Raw genomic sequence first — 17,127 nt, 5'->3', positions numbered from 1 at the left:
CCCACTGCTACCCATTGTCTTCAACCAGTGAACAGGAAATGGAATTGGGCCTCCCACTGTCCTCATGGTGGGAAACGTTTTTGTTTCCACCATGCAGCAGGGGAGCAAGTCCATGATGTGCATAGTTAACATGGGCTCTTCATGGGGACTTGTTTGATGGTCCCATGGCTCATTTCCACAGCTCATGAGGGGTCTGTCTGGGTTCTTGATGAGGCAGAAATTTCCTGGGGAAGACTCTTTCCATTAGACCCATTATGACTATTTTCTTTTATTAGAAGTATCTTTTCCCACGTGCCATCATGGCTTTTAACTGGGAAGGAGCCATTCCTAAGTGACCTGTGGGTCATCATCATGCTATTTGGAACCTATACCATAAAGGGAAACTTAAAAATCCCCAGCACAGTAGGGCACTTGCAAAAAATCATCTCCATAATGTTTGCTTCTCTGAGCGTTGCCACTGGTGATCTCATTTTCATTTCTAAGCAGCCCTATGAAGTGTTTAGGGCAGGCTTCATTGTTATTGTTCTGTAAGTGAGATCTCTGAAGGCTAGCAGTCTAAGCCACATGACTTGGGAGTGGCAGAGCCACAGCCAGGAACCCCATCACTGATCAGCCTGTAACAATGGCCACTTGGCCAAAAGTGCTGTTTTTATGGATGGCCCACATTTCTAGCTCCCTACTTTATTCCAGGCTTCTCTGATCAAGGTGGGCCCAAGTGTCCTTTGTTGTTATTAACAGAGAGGCAAAGCCCAATGTCATCTGTTGTATTAGAAGTGAATTCTCAGAAACTCAGTATTCTCTACATTTGGTTCAAACCAGATATTGATGAGTGTGCCAGCAGCAATGGGACGCTGTGTGCCCACATCTGCATCAATACCTTGGGCAGCTACCGCTGCGAGTGTCGGGAAGGCTACATCCAGGAAGATGATGGGAAGACGTGTACCAGGGGAGACAAATATCCCAATGACACTGGTAAGTAGGACAAGTCTAAATATCTCCCTAATTACATATTTTTATATATTATATATATAAAACCAGTTTGGGGGTTTATATATTATATAGATATGATTATATAATTGTATATATAAATATATTTATGTAATTCTGTGCTATATAATTTTATATACAATGTATGCCACATTATGTTTAATGTCTAAAGTTTCCAAGTGCCTATATGTAATTATACATAATTATTTATTGTATGAGTTCATTCTCACACTGCTGATAAAGACATACCCAAGACTGGGTAATTTATAAAGAAAAAGAGGTTTAAAAAACTCACAGTTCCATATGGCTGGGGAGGCCTCACAATCACGGTGGAAGGCAAAGGAGGAGCAAAGGCACGTCTTACATGGTGGCAGGCAAGAGATCATGTGCAGGGGAACTGCCTGTTGTATTGATAAACCATCAGATCTCTGAGACTTATTTACTATCATGATAACAGCATGGGAAAGACCTGCCCCCATGATTCAGTTACCTCCCACCAGGTCCCTCCCATGACACATGGGGATTATGGGAGCTATAATTCAAGATGAGATTTGGGTGGGGACACAGCTAAACCATATCATGTATTTTATATATATGTAGTTATATGTAATATATATAACATACATTTTTATATATTCACTTAAGAGCACAATCAGGTACCTCAGAGGACAAGCAGACAAGTGGGCAGGAAGGGGCACATATACGAATTGTAAATGGGACCTAGGGAAGAGAATATAAGTTCAAACTCCTTCTAAAGAGAAAGAATAAGAGTGATGCCCATTAGCTCAAGGGTTGTAAGCTAGTGTGTACTGGAGGAAGCTCTCCACCAAGCTGAAGTTGTGTGCTCTTGGAGAAATCAGTAGAGCTTAGATATGTGTTTAGACAAACTAAGATGAACAGAGAAGAGGCCAGAAACGCTGTGTTTTCCCAAAGAAAATGGGCTGAAATATAAATATGAAACATCTCCATGTAAGGTAAACAATCTGTATCCATGCTACTCAAAATATGGTCTAGGGACAGGCAAGACTCACAATTGGATAAAAACAAAAATTGAGAGTGTTTAAAAATTTTTATATCAATCTGACAGAGGAATTTTGTTTAAATCCAAAAATTTATGCTTGTATTTTACATCTTATTTTTGTAGTGGTTCATCTTTGTGTTTCACAGAAGTATCAGTCCACAGGCAGTTGGAAAATTTCTAAAAGCTGGGCCTTTAGCACAGAGCTGAGAATCTGATTTACATTACGTCAGCGACATTCAACTGAGATGTCTGGTCACTCAAACATATGATCAGCCTAAAGTTCGGGTTATTTCCTTATTTGAGTTCGGAGGAAAAAAGAAGAACGAGGCAGAGAGGAAAAGGGGAGGGATGGGGGAAGAGGAGAGAGAGAGGAAGAAAGAGAAAGGAGAAAGAGAGCCCCTAAACTAATATCAATGCTTCAGGCAATGCCTTGATCATCAAAATACCACCACATGCATGTGTGAAGCAGCTCTGGTCCCTCTGCCAAGTTGTCAGTGCCACCCTAGCCCTGAAAATGTAGGATTTTAGCCTAAATGTCAAGGGCCTTTCTAGCCAGGGTGAACTTTGAAGCAAAATGGACTCCATTGAAAATGGCTGGCAGGACCAGTTCCCTGGGGAGAAAGCCCTCAGCCACTTAGAGGGCCTGAGGCTGGTGCCACACAGCCACCACCTCCTTTACCCACAACTTGTAGCCCAGGAAGCTGCTGTCCTTTTCCCCAAGCCTAGGGCTTAGCTCTTCTCTACTTACCTCGGGAAGGGAAGGTGGCTGGAGCTCTGTGGGGAGAGGTTGGCTGGGACTGAACCTTCCTTGGGGGTTCCTAGGACAAATCACCCATAGCCAGAAATGCAGAGATGAAAAAACCAGAGCTGTTTGGGCACTCAGGAGGTGGTGATTCTTGGGTGTAGCCCAAGCTTCAAAAAGGGCTGGAAGGCAGCAGCCATCAGCTGAGGACAGCAAACAGCTGAGGACGAGCTTCCGCTGCCTCGCAAGGGAGAACTACGAAGTGAAATTCTGACGAGCTACTGGGCTGAGTCAGGAGGAAGCTGCCATATGTCGGAAGTAAATGCAAAATAAGTCTTTGGAGCCAGCTTAGGATTGGGCGATTTGAATGATTTGAGTGAATTGGAGGACTTGGTGACACTTCTTAAAGCCTGAAGTATGTGGCATGTGCCTGCCCAGGGGTGTTCATAGGGCAGAGGAAACGGGCTTGTTGATCATACAGGTTGACTGGAGAAAAGTAACATTTATAGACCACTTTTTTTTTTTTTTTTTTGGAGACAGAGTCTTGCTCTGTCACCCAGGCTGGAGTGCTGGAGTGCAGTGGTGCAATCTCAGCTCACTGCAAACTCGGCCTCCCGGGTTCAAGGGGCTCTCCTGCCTCAGCCTCCCAAGTATCTGGGATTACAGGTGCCTGCTACCACGCCCTGCTAATTTTTGTATTTTTAGTAGTTTCACCATGTTGGCCAGGCTGGTCTCAAACTCCTTGACCTCAGGTGATCCGCCGGCCTCTGGGCATCCCACAGTGCTGGGATTACAGGCATGAGCCACCGTGCCCTGACTACTTTTTAAATTCCAAATTAAAATCACTGAGTTTTCTCCCATGGTGGAGACATTGGGGGAGGGGCAGGCAAGTGCAACTTACCTCCTCGATGATGTCCTTTACTGAAAACAAGAATCTCACTGAAAAACAGGGTGCAGCTATTTAGCCACTGATCTATGAATGTGTGGGGCCTGCTTGAGAATCAGTCACAAGAAAGCAGCTTTCTAATTTTTCATTTTGGGAATTGGATTTTCAGCTATGCTCTGAGCCAGGTAGCCCATGCGTTATGGGCAGCCCAGCCTGGCAAGTCCATTGTCTCTTTGCCTCACATTTATCTACAGGTGAAATCCCACTTATATGCTCATGAAGGGCAGCCTCCAGCAACCAAGGCTTATGCTTGAGCACAACCACCAGGAACCCCAATAACAAACGCAATACTGCTGAGGGTCAGGTTGAGATTCGATGTTAGGATATAGAAATAATAGGACCTGGCCCCGCCCACAAGGAGTTCCTACCTGCTGAGGGAGAGTGGCCTGCGGGGAGACCAACCATCACTAGCAATGACCAGAGAAGTGGGATGGAATTTCCAGAGACTGGTATCAGATTTTAAATGCTGAGTTTATTTGTGCTTTGGTCTCAGATAGCCTCCACCTCCTGCAGTAATTCCTAGATCCTCCACCCACATTCCTCTTCAGTCCCCAAGGCAGCAAGCCCTGTGTATGGCCCTGCTGTGTTGTGGTGGCCTGGCGGTGGCTCTAAGTCAGAGAAAATCAAAAAAGTTAGCTGGGAATGGTGGCACATGTCTGGAGTCCCAGCTACTCAGGAGGCTGAGGTGGGAGGATCACTTGAACCCAGGAGGTCTAGGCTGCAGTGAGCTACGATTGCTGTGGGTCAGAGTGCAGTGACAAGGTCTGCCCTGGTGAGAGACAGTCACCTGTGCCTCCAACCTTCAGCAGTGTGGGCCCAGCAAGGGCTGGGGGCAGGCTAGGGTGGGAAAGGGGGAAGGAAAAGGAAGGTCCCAGAAATTAGCAGTCTGTTGCTAAGTCAGCACTGGGACCACATGCACCTCTTTCCTTCCCTGAGAAATGAAATGTACTCCTTAAATATTTTTCAAGTAAAGTTTCAGATAAGTACAAGAAATCAAGAATTATTTTTAGTTGATGACCAGTGTGACCTCTGTGGCTAAGAATTCAGTAAAAATATCTGAGCAGTAGTAATATTAGAGGATCTATTTTACAATGTTTTTGGTACATTCTCTAGTATTATCTGCGTTAAAGACATATTGTATCTCCACCGCTTACTGCAGTATTTCTCCACATGATGTTGTGCCGACCTGTGGATTCTTGTGAGCTGTCAATAAGCATATCTTTCTTAAGGTCCTGTGTTCAGGTGTTTGGAGGAGTGTGCATCACTGCACCCACTTCCTAAGGGTTCACAATTAGAATGCACTAAAAGCCCAGAGAGACTGCCATTAAAAAAAAAAAAAATTAGGTCAGGTGTGATGGCTCGAACCTGTAATCTCAGCACTTTGGGAGGCCAAGGTGGGAGGATCATTTGAGCCCAAGAGTTCGAGACCAGCCTGGGCAACATAGTGAGACCCCATCTCTACTAAAAATTTTTTTAAAATTAGCTGAGCATGGTGGTACATGCCTGTAGTCCCAGCTACTCAGGAGGCTGAGGTGGGAGGATCACTTGAACTCAGGGGGTTGAAGCTGCAGTGAGTTATAATTGCACCACTGTACTCCACTCTGTCAAAAAAAAAAAAAAACTTTGATTAAACCCAAAATTATTAAGAAACCTACGAACATATCACAAGTGATGGTACCCTGAAAAACAGTTTGGAAAATATCAACTTAGCATCAAAGATCTTAGCTCTGGGGCCAAACGATAAGCCATCTGGTCAACTTTCAGGCAAGGATGTTGATATCAGCAGATGAAGCAGCCGGAGTCCAAAGAGGAGTGATTTTCTGTAGAGTGCATGGCATCTGATGAATGGAAGTAGGATAGTACCTTCCATTCTGCCATGTTGAGAGACAGTTACAGGTGACTATAATTAGGGATGACCTGTTTAATCAAGAGCATTCTGCTGGTTATATCATTGAGCCTTACTGTAATACAAAACTCATTGCAAAAGATGACACTTGGCAGCCGGGGATGGTAGCTCAGGCCTGTAATCCCAGCACTTTGGGAGGCTGAGGTGGGCGGAACACCTGAGGTCAGGAGTTCAAGACCAGCCTGGCCGACATGGTGAAACCCCATCTCTACTAAAAATACAAAAAATTAGCTGGGCGTGGTGGCAGGCGCCTGTAATCCCAGCTACTCGGGAGGCTAAGGCAGGAGAATCGCTTGAACCCAGGAGGCGGAGGTTGCAGTGAGCCGAGATCACACCATTGCACTTGGCCTAGGCAACAAGGGCGAAACTCCGTCTCAAAAAAAAAAAAGTTTTCATTTGGCTGGGAATTCTCTCCTCTTTCTCTTGCGTTGACATCCTTCCCCAAATACAGCAATTGCAAATAGTCTTTAAAAGGGAAACCTGATATGACTCCACTAAGGGTGCTCCCCAGCAGTACTCTTCTGCAGTATTTTCAGTAATTTGGCTCTACTGAATTTATCACCTATGCACAGAGGACTAGCATTTGATTTTATATTTTAGTAAAACAAAATTCAAACACCAGTAACCAGGAATATTTGAGAGTAGAAACTCAAGGGTAGAGAGAAGGGTAGAGGGAAGCAATTCATACACATAATTAAAATTATGAGAAAGGATAGGCTATTGTATGCCCTGAACATTAAAGTCATAATTCAAGAGATTGGACTGCTGGGAAAGTAGGGGCTGGCTTTGATGGTTCTGGCAAAAAAAAAAAAAAAAAAAAGTGCCTCCACTCTTCAGCAGTGTGGCCCAGCAAGGGCCAGTGGTGGCGGGGAAGGGGATCATTTCTTTAACAGCTGTGATGCAGTGGAAAGTTCCTAGGCTTGGGAGTTTGAAGTAATACAGAACCAAAGTTGGTTCAGTATTAACTGAGCAACAATGAGCAGGTCTCTGGGCCTCAGTTGCCTTATCTGTAAATGAGAAGGTTGAACTACATGAGCTTTGAAGACCCTTTCACCCTTTCAGATATTTTTCATAATTTGGTGTGATTTAGCATAAGTGATACAAGCCCTGTGATTCCATGTGCAGGCCTCATTTTTTATTTATTTTTATTTTTATTTTATTTATTTATTTATTTATTTATTTATTTATTTATTTTTGAGACAGAGTCTCCCTCTGTCGCCCAGGCTGGAGTGCAGTGGCGCAATCTCCGCTCACTGCAACCTCTGCCTCCCAGGTTCAAGCGATTCCCATCCCCCAGCCTCCCAAGTAGCTGGGATTATAGATGTGCGCCACCATGGCCGGCTAAAAATTTTTGTATTTTTAGTAGAGATGGGGATTCATCGTCTTGGCCAGGCTGGTCTCGAACTCCCGATCTCAGGTGATCCACCTGCCTTGACCTCCCAATGTGCTGGGATTATAGACGTGAGCCACAGCTCCTGGCCCACACCTCATTTCTTAGTCCTCCATCTAAGAAACATGCCCAGCCTCAACACCTTTTAAGCAGAGGACTTTCCTCAAAATATCTAAAAGATGAATTATTACACATCCAAACATTCAATTCAGCAATAAGAAATGTCAGAAGCCAAAAGAGTCCCACATCCCAGAACATCAGAAGCCGATAAGCATTTTCATCTGTTTTGGACTAATTAGTAAGCTCAATATTTCGTTGTGGTCATTTTTTTTATGAACTGAGTGATTATTGAGTATAACCACATGTGATCTGAAATCATCTCTTCCTCCTCGGTTTTCCTTTTTAACTTTGCATTATCTAATGCCTGTATTGTTACAATCAGAGGAATTTGAAATCAAACACAACCTCAGCTGGTTGTTAGGAATCCAGGGGGAGAGAAGGGAGGGTGGCCCCAGGACTGCCTCTGAGGCTTGAGAGGTTGCAATCCACTGGCTCCGGGCTCAGTGAGACAAGCCGTCTGGCTAATGGACATTCAGTCACTTTGATTTTCTCTTTGAAAATATGTAGCCGGAGCCAGTTTAGTCACCCCAGGGAGTCTGTAGCCTCAATAGGGAGACAAATTAAGGAAATGTTGGCTCCATAGTAATTAGCTTGCCAGTCTTTATTTTTCAACTTTTGTTTATTTTCTGATAACATGACTGTAACCCCTGGTATCACTTATTACAGGTCCGTGTCAGATGGCCAGGTGTTTCATATTACTTTCAAGCTCCACTAATCCATAGATCAGCGGTTCTCAACCTTGCAATTACCTGGGGAGCTTTTTTAAAAATGCTGATACTGTTGCCTTGCCATCCCCAGACGGGTGGTGTGCAGCAGAATTCATATTTTAAAAGCCCCCCAGGTGATTGTAATGTGCCTCCGGGGTTGGATATTACAGCCAGAACACAAATCTGCACGATCAACTTTTAAACACAAACATGCTTTGTTCACTTCTAGCACTGCCCATATAAAATATTTCGGGAACATTGTTTGGTTTTTCTAAGATATCTAAGGCATTACAACTTCTAATGCTTAGGATAGACGTCCTGGTCAACTTCAGGAAAAATTAGAGCTTCATGCCCCCATGTGGCTAATCAATAATATTGCACCTTTAAGATCTGAACAAGTTGAAGAAAAGATGTTAAGTGATACCATCCTAGGCTTTTCCCAGAAGTGTGACCAGAGCATTAGTTGAGAGGATTGAAAACATGCAGCGATATCTACCCCAATTTCTAAATAAACTGTTAATGTAGCATACATAAGATTATTTGTAGCTCCATGTTGACATTATTGTAGACAAATTACAAGGTGGATGTGAACCCCTCATCAGAGTAGGTTTTATGTTCCATGTCTACATATACAAAAGGTATGAGTCCTTGTTTATCTTTAAACCCTTGAAACCTCTATTGAAAGGGTGATGTAAGGTCCCAACCCCACATATCTAATTTTGTAGAGAACTGAATCATAGTAGTACCGACAATAAATAACATAAAAATGAGTACTGTGAATAGAGCTCTTAACATAAGCTGGGCACTGTTCTGGGAACCTACGTATCTTATCACTGGCTCCTCGTAGCAGCTCCAAGTGATAGGTGCTGTTACCTTTTTACCGTTCAAAGAATGGGCATTCACAGAAACCATGACTAGTCCAATTTAAAAGGTACTAGTTAGCAGCATCAGTATTCAAGTTCTGATCGTGTAACTCCACCAGCGCCTACTGTCCTTACTACCATGCTTTGTACTTCTGCGTCAGAGGAGCTTCAAGTTTTCTGGATAATGTTAATCTTGGTTCTCTGTGTTCTAACAATTCCACAAAGGAACAGAAAACAGCCCAGGAATTTGCATGTAACAGGTCACTCCGCAGAGCTTCTGCCCTGGAGCCTGGCTGGCAGGTAGCTCTCAGGTGTTCTCAACAGTATTCCCAATAGCAGGCTCACTGCGTGCACCCACCCCTCCAAAATGGCCAGTTGGGACCCAGTTGAGTTCGTGGTCTCTTCACACAGCAATCTGAAAGACCTAAGGCAAGTTACTTTCTCTCTCTGGATCTCACTCTCCTTATCTGCAAAAGAGATTGAACTAAAGATATGTTCTAACATTCCATGATCTAAATGAAATAGCTGAGAATCTGGTAAAGAGGTTTATCTTATCATGAAGCTGTCGAATTGCTTAATCACATTAACACTTGGAAAATTTAACTGAGTATGTAAAAGTAAAAGTGGACAGAAACATGAGCTTTTAACTTTTGTTCATGGCGGCCCAGCTCTGCCAACAGGGCTAGATTCTTAAAGATGAATTGAAAATTGTTAAACAGATATCCTCACTTATTTTGCATTCTCAGTGCCTGAGACAGGACCTGGCTAACAGCAGATGCTCCATAGATGGATAGGAGGAAGGAAAGGTTGGATGGATGGATGGACGGATGGTTAAGTGGTTAGGAAGATGGAATGGACGGGAAGATGGATGGAAGGATGGATGGATGGATGGATGGATGGATGGATGGATGAATGGATGGATGGATGGATGGATTGACGGACAGACTAGATTGATGATGGTATTGTATAAATCGACCAGTAGATGAGACGGAATGGATGAAAGACTAGTTGGGAAAGATGGATGTCATTCATCTGTCCTTAGGTATTAACATAATAAACCTGGAGCCTGGGTCATCTTTTCATGCAAGAGCCCACCATTTCCTGCAGTCAGCACAACCAAAGTTAAGGTGTCAGGCCTTTACCACTAAGTATATTATTGCATGGAAATTTGCCTGCCTTACTCTGTTGGAGATTGAGCTAAATAATTCTGGTTCTCAGGAGTATTCAAGCTTCATAGGATTATAAATTGGTACATTGAACAGGGGTAAAAAACCCAAAGGAAACCATCTGATTCGTGGAAAAGGTATTGGACTTAATTTCAGGACAACTCCATTCTAAACCCACCTCAAGATACTTGCTAGGTGACCTTCAGGAAGTCGCCAGGCCTCAGTTCCCTCATTTTGTTATTCATGTTCATACTGTTATTCTAGGGTTCTGGGATTATCAGGCAAAGGAAATTTAAGGGGTTTGGTGGGCCTGAAAACTGCTAGGCATCCCCTCCCATCTACCTACAACCAAGCTCTGTGCTGAGGGCTTTCCGTGCATTACCTTGCCCAGTCATCAGAGCAGCCACATGTGGTGGGAATTGTAATTCCAGGGCTATGGTTGAGGCACGTGGGGTTTGTGGAGGCCAAGTAACCTGCCCAAGGTCGCTGAGCCTATTCAGTGACAGAGATGGGACCTGCACCCAGAACAGTGGGACTCAAGTTTGTGCTGGTAATCAGTTCACTCCACCATCTCTGATACAAGCCCTTCCCTATTCCCCCTTACTGCTCAGCTCATTATCACACAGCTGCAGTGAGTCAAAACCACCCCTCCAGTGTGCCAATTGAAGGGAGTACAGGTGAGGAAGCTATGGGAATTCGCCTAGAAAGCAGTCATTAACAAGATGGCCCTGTTAATGTTGGTTACACATGAAGTGGATTTTAAAAAACTGCCACTTTTGCAGAGGTTCAGGTGTTTTTCTCCGATGACACATTCAAAACCTGCCTAAAGAGCTAGGTTGACCCTGTATATTCAACAATTACACTGTCACTTGTGGAAACTCAACTACACAGCATGGCGTCATTTGTGTCAACCTGCTGACTTGAGAAATGTGTACCTAGCTCGGGTGCTGCCAGCCCCAGGTCTCCCATGGTGCAGGGATGGCAGTGCAGCAGGTAAGCTCTGAAACTGCCTGCTGCTGTGCTGAAGGTGCACAGTCTGAGAGATCAGCTGCCAGATTGCCTCTGGGCCTGCTCGCCTCCCAAAGGGCAGAAGCCCTGGTCACTGCATATGTCACCAGGGAGAGGACTGGGCAGTCGGGCTGTGTAAGGAAGTTTTGCCTGCATGTGGGCTGCCCTCATGCCCATCATTCCCTCCACCCATTCAAGTGTCTGTTTCCTAGGGTTGCCATAGCAAAATGCCACGAATTAAGTGGCTTAAACAGAAATTTGTCTCTGGTCTGAGGTTAGAAGTCTGAGATGTCAGCAGGGTTGGTTTCTTCTAACAGCTGTGCAGGACAATCCATTCCATGCCTTTCCCCAGCATCTGGTCATCAGCGGGCAATTTCTGGTGTTCCTTGGCTTCCACTGCCTCTCACCTCTGCCTTCATCTTCACATAGCATTCTTCCTGTGCACAAGTTTCCCCTTTGTATAAAGACACCAATCATATTGGACTAGGATCCCACCCTACTCCAGTGTAACTTCATCTTAACTAATTTTATCTGAAGTGATCCTGTTTCCAAATAAAGTCACATTCTAAAGCACTGGGAATCAGGACTTCCCATAAATTGGCAAACAGGACACAATTCAACCTGTAACAATCCATTTCCCAAAGATTTTTTGAGCATCCATTATGTGAGATACCAAGAAGTGAGCCTGGTTCTTAGGCAGCTTACATTGTGGCATGCACCCTAAGAGACGCTCTCCAGGGAAGCCTAGACGACTGGCCTGTGAGTGGGAGGGACACACAGTAAATGCTGCCTGATTTTCAGACTTCCGTAGGTAGAGAGTAGGCTTCATGGAACATTTGACCTGCGTCTTGGTGGGATTCAACAAGTGGAGATGGAACAGAGGGCTTTGCAGAAGAGAGGAACAGTAAGAAGCAAAGTATACAGGCCAGGAAGCACAAGAGATGGTCATGCATTACCCGACTTCCCCAGTCTGTGTTCTAGATAGTCGCGGTTATTATGTCACACAAAGAGCAAACCTGGCCCGACGCCAAAGGGCTGCTAAGCGAGGAGACTTTATGCTTCCCTGGGTGTCAGACTGTCCTGCCTGCCCAAACAAAACATCCTCAACCTAGCACTTTCAGCCCACACTGCTGCCACCTTTGGCACAGACCTTGGCAGTCTGTGCAAGGTCCTCAGCAGCAAGGTGACTCAGGTGTCTGGTCTCCCCAGCATACAGGCTTAAGTAGGCCATTCCAGTGCCAGGAAGAAGAGAGCTGTTTGTATTCTTGGCCAGATCACCATTTACTTCACCCAGTTTTCCTCTAGCAAAGAATGCTTTTACAAAAAGCCCATGGAGCACCTAATGTTCTACAGCAGGGCTTTGGGACCCTTTGCAGTAGATGGGCCCGACTGCCTTTCCATTGCTGTCCTGAATGGCCCCAGATAGGGTGGCGAAGTGTCTGGGGCATTTCCCATCCTGGCCTCACGCGTCAGTGAGGTCAGCTCCCGGCCCACTGCTGTGCTCCCTTTGAAGAATGGGATTAGCCGAGGTGATAAAGGCAGCTTTGAGGCCCAGTGCGTGCACTTGGGGAATATTTACAGTGTGTGAACATTAGCCCTTTAAGGGGAGTATAAATCATGTCAGATTTATAGAGCCTGCCTTCTGGAAAAGCACTGATAAAAGGGCCATGATACGCATTTTCACACATGAAAGGAAGATCAGGGTCTTCCTGGCACGTCTAAATAGGAACAGCTGAGCTCAACTTCTAGCAGGGCCCCTCTCCCTCTGTGCTCCCCTCTTCCCTGACCCTGGGGCTTGCTGGCAGGACCTGAGAGCTGTAAAATCACCCACAGTTGAGCCCTCGCATGTCCCGCTGTCAGCTACTCTGTCCCTGGGACCGCCCTTCCCGATGCTGTCTCTCTGGGTCTGGCTTGCATCCAGCCTCCCAGACAGGACTGAGCCTATCTCCTTTCTCAGGCCATGAGAAGTCTGAGAACGCGGTGAAAGCCGGAACTTGCTGTGCCACGTGCAAGGAGTTCTACCAGATGAAGCAGACCGTGCTGCAGCTGAAGCAAAAGGTACGTGGGGTGCCACTGGGGTGGGAACGATGATGCCTGATGGAAGGAGGGCTTGGCCAAGGCCAGGTGGAAGGATATTTACAAATGACAAGAAAATATCCACATTGAGCATTCACGCAGTTGATGCCAGTGAGGTTTGGATGGACTTGGGATGCTTTGCCCACCCTCAGAGCCATCCAAAGGGCATCAGGACACAATGATGGCAAGGGATTGCAGAGGCAATTATTAAAATGGGGACACGTGGCAAAGCCATAGAGAGGGTGAGCTACAGCTATTGCAACTTCTCATAAAATACATTTCCAGCCGGGTGCAGTGACTCACGCCTGTAATCCCAGCACTTTGAGAGGCTGAGGCAGGTGGATCACCTGAGGTCAGGAGTTCAAGACCAGCCTAGGTAACATGGTTAAACCCCATCTCTACTAAAAAATACAAAATTACAAAAATTAGCTGGGCATGGTGGTGGGCACCTGTAATCCCAGCTACTTGGCAGGCTGAGGCAGGAGAGTTGCTTGAACCTGGGAGGCAGAGGTTGCAGTGAGCTGAGACCATTCCATTGCACTCCAGCCTGGGCAACAAGAGTGAAACTCCAACTCAAAACAAATTTCCAGACATGTTCTCGGAAAGTCCATAGATTATGGAAATAATCTATGTGCCTTAGGGAATACATGTGCCTATGTAATTCTATTTTATCTAAGATCTGTACATTATTTATGGAGAATATTGTCTTTATAAACTGCCATAAGCTGGTGAGGAATTTTTGCAGCAGCTTTCTTTTTCACTTTTAAAAATTATAGCCTGTGCCCTTTCTGAGTTCCCTACACCTAGAAAAGCAGCCCTATAGGTACTTCGTGTCACCAAGGATGAGGAATAATGCACTTTATAAAAGGCTGTCCAAATGCCTGACGGTGTAACAGATTTCTAGTAACATCATTCCGCTGTGAGTAATGCCCCAGGATGGATCTGGCAATCTGACTTCTTAAACAACTGTCCTGGACCCAGATAAACAGTATTTATTCTACCTAAGACTGCTTAATTTGCTAGTTTGTCAGGGACTCAGAAATCACCCTTACACTGATAAAACATCTTCTTGGTTTGTTTGTTTAACGACTTCCAGTCAAGGCTCTTAGCACGTCAGAGAGTTGTATCTGCCCTGTTGAACTTTGGCATCCAGTGATTCTAAAGGGCTTGAGAGTAAGCCTGAGATGGTATCTCTTTCCCATGTTCAACAAACATGCAGCCAGCCCCTAATGAAAACCACAGCTACCAGTTCAGTAAATCAACAGGCTGAGAAGAGAAATGGTTTGCAGGCCTTTTTTACGACATTGACGACGTGATCTGCTTAACAGAAACATATATATATCTGATGGATAATTATGAATATAACAGATTTAACCCTAAATAGCTTATGATCCTAATAGGAAGACTAGGCAGAAAACCTTGTCTATCACTATAAACACAGAGACATAAATAAATACATCCAACACAGATATCCCCAGCTTGAGCTTAGGTTGATGTTAATTGTATTGAACAAACCCAGAGAAGGGTTCGAGGAAGAAGTAAGTTTGCGTTTCATAAGCTGGAAGGGCTTGGGGCAGGCAGTTGATCAGTATCTCCAGATGTACCTCTCAAGGCATAAAGCTCCCCTACTTTCCTTCCCTGGAAATAATCTATGTGCCTGAGGGAATTTATTTCCAGCAAGGATGGTCTTTAGGAACGGGGGGCTAAATAGCGCAAGTTATTCAGAAATTCAGTTGCTAAATCAACGTGTGGTTTTCCCTTAACCTCCTTGCCATGTTTTTTGTGATGCATAAAAATAAAGAAGTGGAGAAACTTGCATTGAAATACTTGTCACTCTCAAAGACCCTGCTGGAGAGCTACATACAAATCCACAAGGTCATCTTAATACTCCAGTAACTCTTATGCAATTGAGTTGGACTAGAATCGTTCTACCTTATACCAAAATCTTTCTGCAAATGCATTGTGGCAATCCCAAGCTAATGCAGACTTTCAAGGAATGTTATGAGGAACAATTCATTTCTAAAGGTTCCTATTAGAATGTCTTGCATTCTACAGCCCAGAAAGCATTATATCCAGAATCACGTTTAATTAGCACCATGACCCTGTGGAAAAGATACTGACGGTCTAAGGTGCAATAACTGTCCAAGAGGGCAGGCCTAAAACCTAGGTCCTTTCATTTCTACTCCTGTGCCAGTGTTTGGATTGTCAGTTGGGTTTTTGTTGTTGTTGTTTTTGTTTTGGAGACGGAGTCTTGCTCTGTCGCCCAGGCTGAAGGGCAGTGGTGCGATTTCGGCTCACTACAACCTCCACCTCCTGGGTTCAAGCAATTCTCTGCCTCAGCCTCCCAGGTAGCTGGGATTACAGGTGCCCGCCACCATGCCAGGCTAATTTTTTTGTATTTTTAGTAGAGACGGGGTTTCACCATGTTGGCCAGGATGGTCTTGAACTCCTGACCTCATGATCCACCCGCCTCGGCCTCCCAAAGTCCTGGGATTACAGGTGTGAGCCACCGTGCCTGGCCGTCAGTTGGTTTTTAATGTCATCTTGTTGCTGCTAATGCCATTTGTTCACAAAAGAACATGGACATCTGCCCAAATAAACATTAGCCAAGAAGGAGATGCCAGCAGTCCTAGACCATGGCCAACCCCACAGCATAAAATGGTGTTTAAACACCTTGAACAGCACCATAGACATCCAGTCGGCAACATTCCAACCGTGGGAAACGTGACAGGTTAAATGCCCTGGGTTCTGGCAGTCTGCAGACAACAGGAAGCTTAAAGGACCTACCACTTTTTAAATGAACAACACTAAACCATAATATTTAGCTATGCACAGTTGGGTGATACATTATTTTTTAAAACATAGGAAGTTATTACTATAAAAGGAAAGTGGTGACTTGTTGGAGAAGAGAGGAGACTGATTGGGATGGGGCACATGGAAGGAGGGGGTCTGGGGTAGCTGGCAAAGTTCTGTTGATTGATTTGGGAGTTCTTTAAAAGAGTGCTTATTTTTTTTATTTTTAAGTTCTGGGGCACAGGTGCAGGATGGGCGGGTTTGTTACATAGGTAAACGTGTGCCATGGTGGTTTGCTGCAACTAAAGAGGTGCTTGCTTTATAACATTTGCTAAGTTATATATTTGTGTTGTGAGGTTTCCAGGTTCTTTGCTTTATTTTGCAACAAAAACATGTTTTTAAATGGTGTATAGACCTCAGTGCCTCCACCTCCACACTTCTTCTGTGGTGTGGGAAGAAAACAAGTGATGTGGTGAGAAAGGGAGAGTGTGGGGATAGATTTGATGCCTGTCATTTAACTTTTAGATGGGTCTGTCCCGCGAGAGCGCTTAAAATTCAGAGCCAACTCTCCTGTCCATTTTTTTTTTTTTTTTAAGTTGCCTGTGTTCTGGCAGCAGGGACTATTGGATTTGAGAGTGAAATTGCTGCAGAGAGTTCCCTGGGAAGGGAGACTCTAGAAAGAGAGGCCTGGCACTCAAGCCTGCACTCAGCCTGTCCTGGGTTGACTGGTGTGCTCGGCCTCCCTGGGTGGCTGCCTGGGGAGTTGAGAATGTCTCTCTCTACTCTTAAACCAACGACTCTCCCCACGTTGAGCAGTTGAGGGAAGTGTGGATAATGATTCAGGAAGTGCTCGTTGAGCACCTACTGTGGGCTCGGAAATGGGGAAATACAAAACACTATGGAGAGGATTCTGCCTGAAATAAACTTACTGTCTTATGGGGAAACCATGCCAACAGTGTTAAATCAGCAAACAATGGCCAAATGAAGTAGGGCCAACAGTCAGGCCTGAGAATTTAGAGACCCCTAAGATTTCAAGTGAGTAGATTTGCAACCCGATGGCTGCACCTGCTCGATCTAGTACCACCTTTGCCTCAGGTGGTTATATGGCTTCTCAATAATGTGTGGTTTCCTCTGCTACTCTATAAAATGAGTCTTCCCAGGATTATTGGGAATCCATATTAAACTGACTGTAGGCCGGGCGCAGTGGCTCATGCCTGTAATCCCAGTACTTTGGGAAGCCAAGGCGGGCGGATCACTTGAGGTCAAGAGTTACAGACCAGTCTGGCCAACATAGTGAAACCCCATCTCTACTAAAAATACAAAAATTAGTTGGGGTGTGGTGGCGGGAGCCTGTAATCTCAGCTACTCAGGAGGCTGAGGCAGGAGAATCACTTGAACCTGG

General features: G+C 45.0%; 1 protein-coding gene across 8 annotated transcripts in view; it reads left to right on the top strand.

Annotated features, from left to right (window-relative positions):
• CCBE1 (collagen and calcium binding EGF domains 1) overlaps positions 1-17,127 on the top strand; it is a 262,780-nt gene that overhangs the window by 225,718 nt on the left and 19,935 nt on the right. For all 8 annotated transcript variants that reach the window (XM_054538032.2, XM_063716921.1, XM_024236078.3 and 5 more), the window contains 2 exons: positions 820-972; positions 12,814-12,914. In XM_054538032.2, the coding sequence (XP_054394007.1) occupies positions 820-972; positions 12,814-12,914 (254 nt within the window). The remainder of the gene's footprint in view (positions 1-819; positions 973-12,813; positions 12,915-17,127) is intronic.

This window comes from Pongo abelii, chromosome 17, assembly GCF_028885655.2.
Source record: "Pongo abelii isolate AG06213 chromosome 17, NHGRI_mPonAbe1-v2.0_pri, whole genome shotgun sequence".
Classification (NCBI taxonomy): domain Eukaryota; kingdom Metazoa; phylum Chordata; class Mammalia; order Primates; family Hominidae; genus Pongo; species Pongo abelii.
This window is presented reverse-complemented; position numbering and strand designations above follow the sequence as displayed.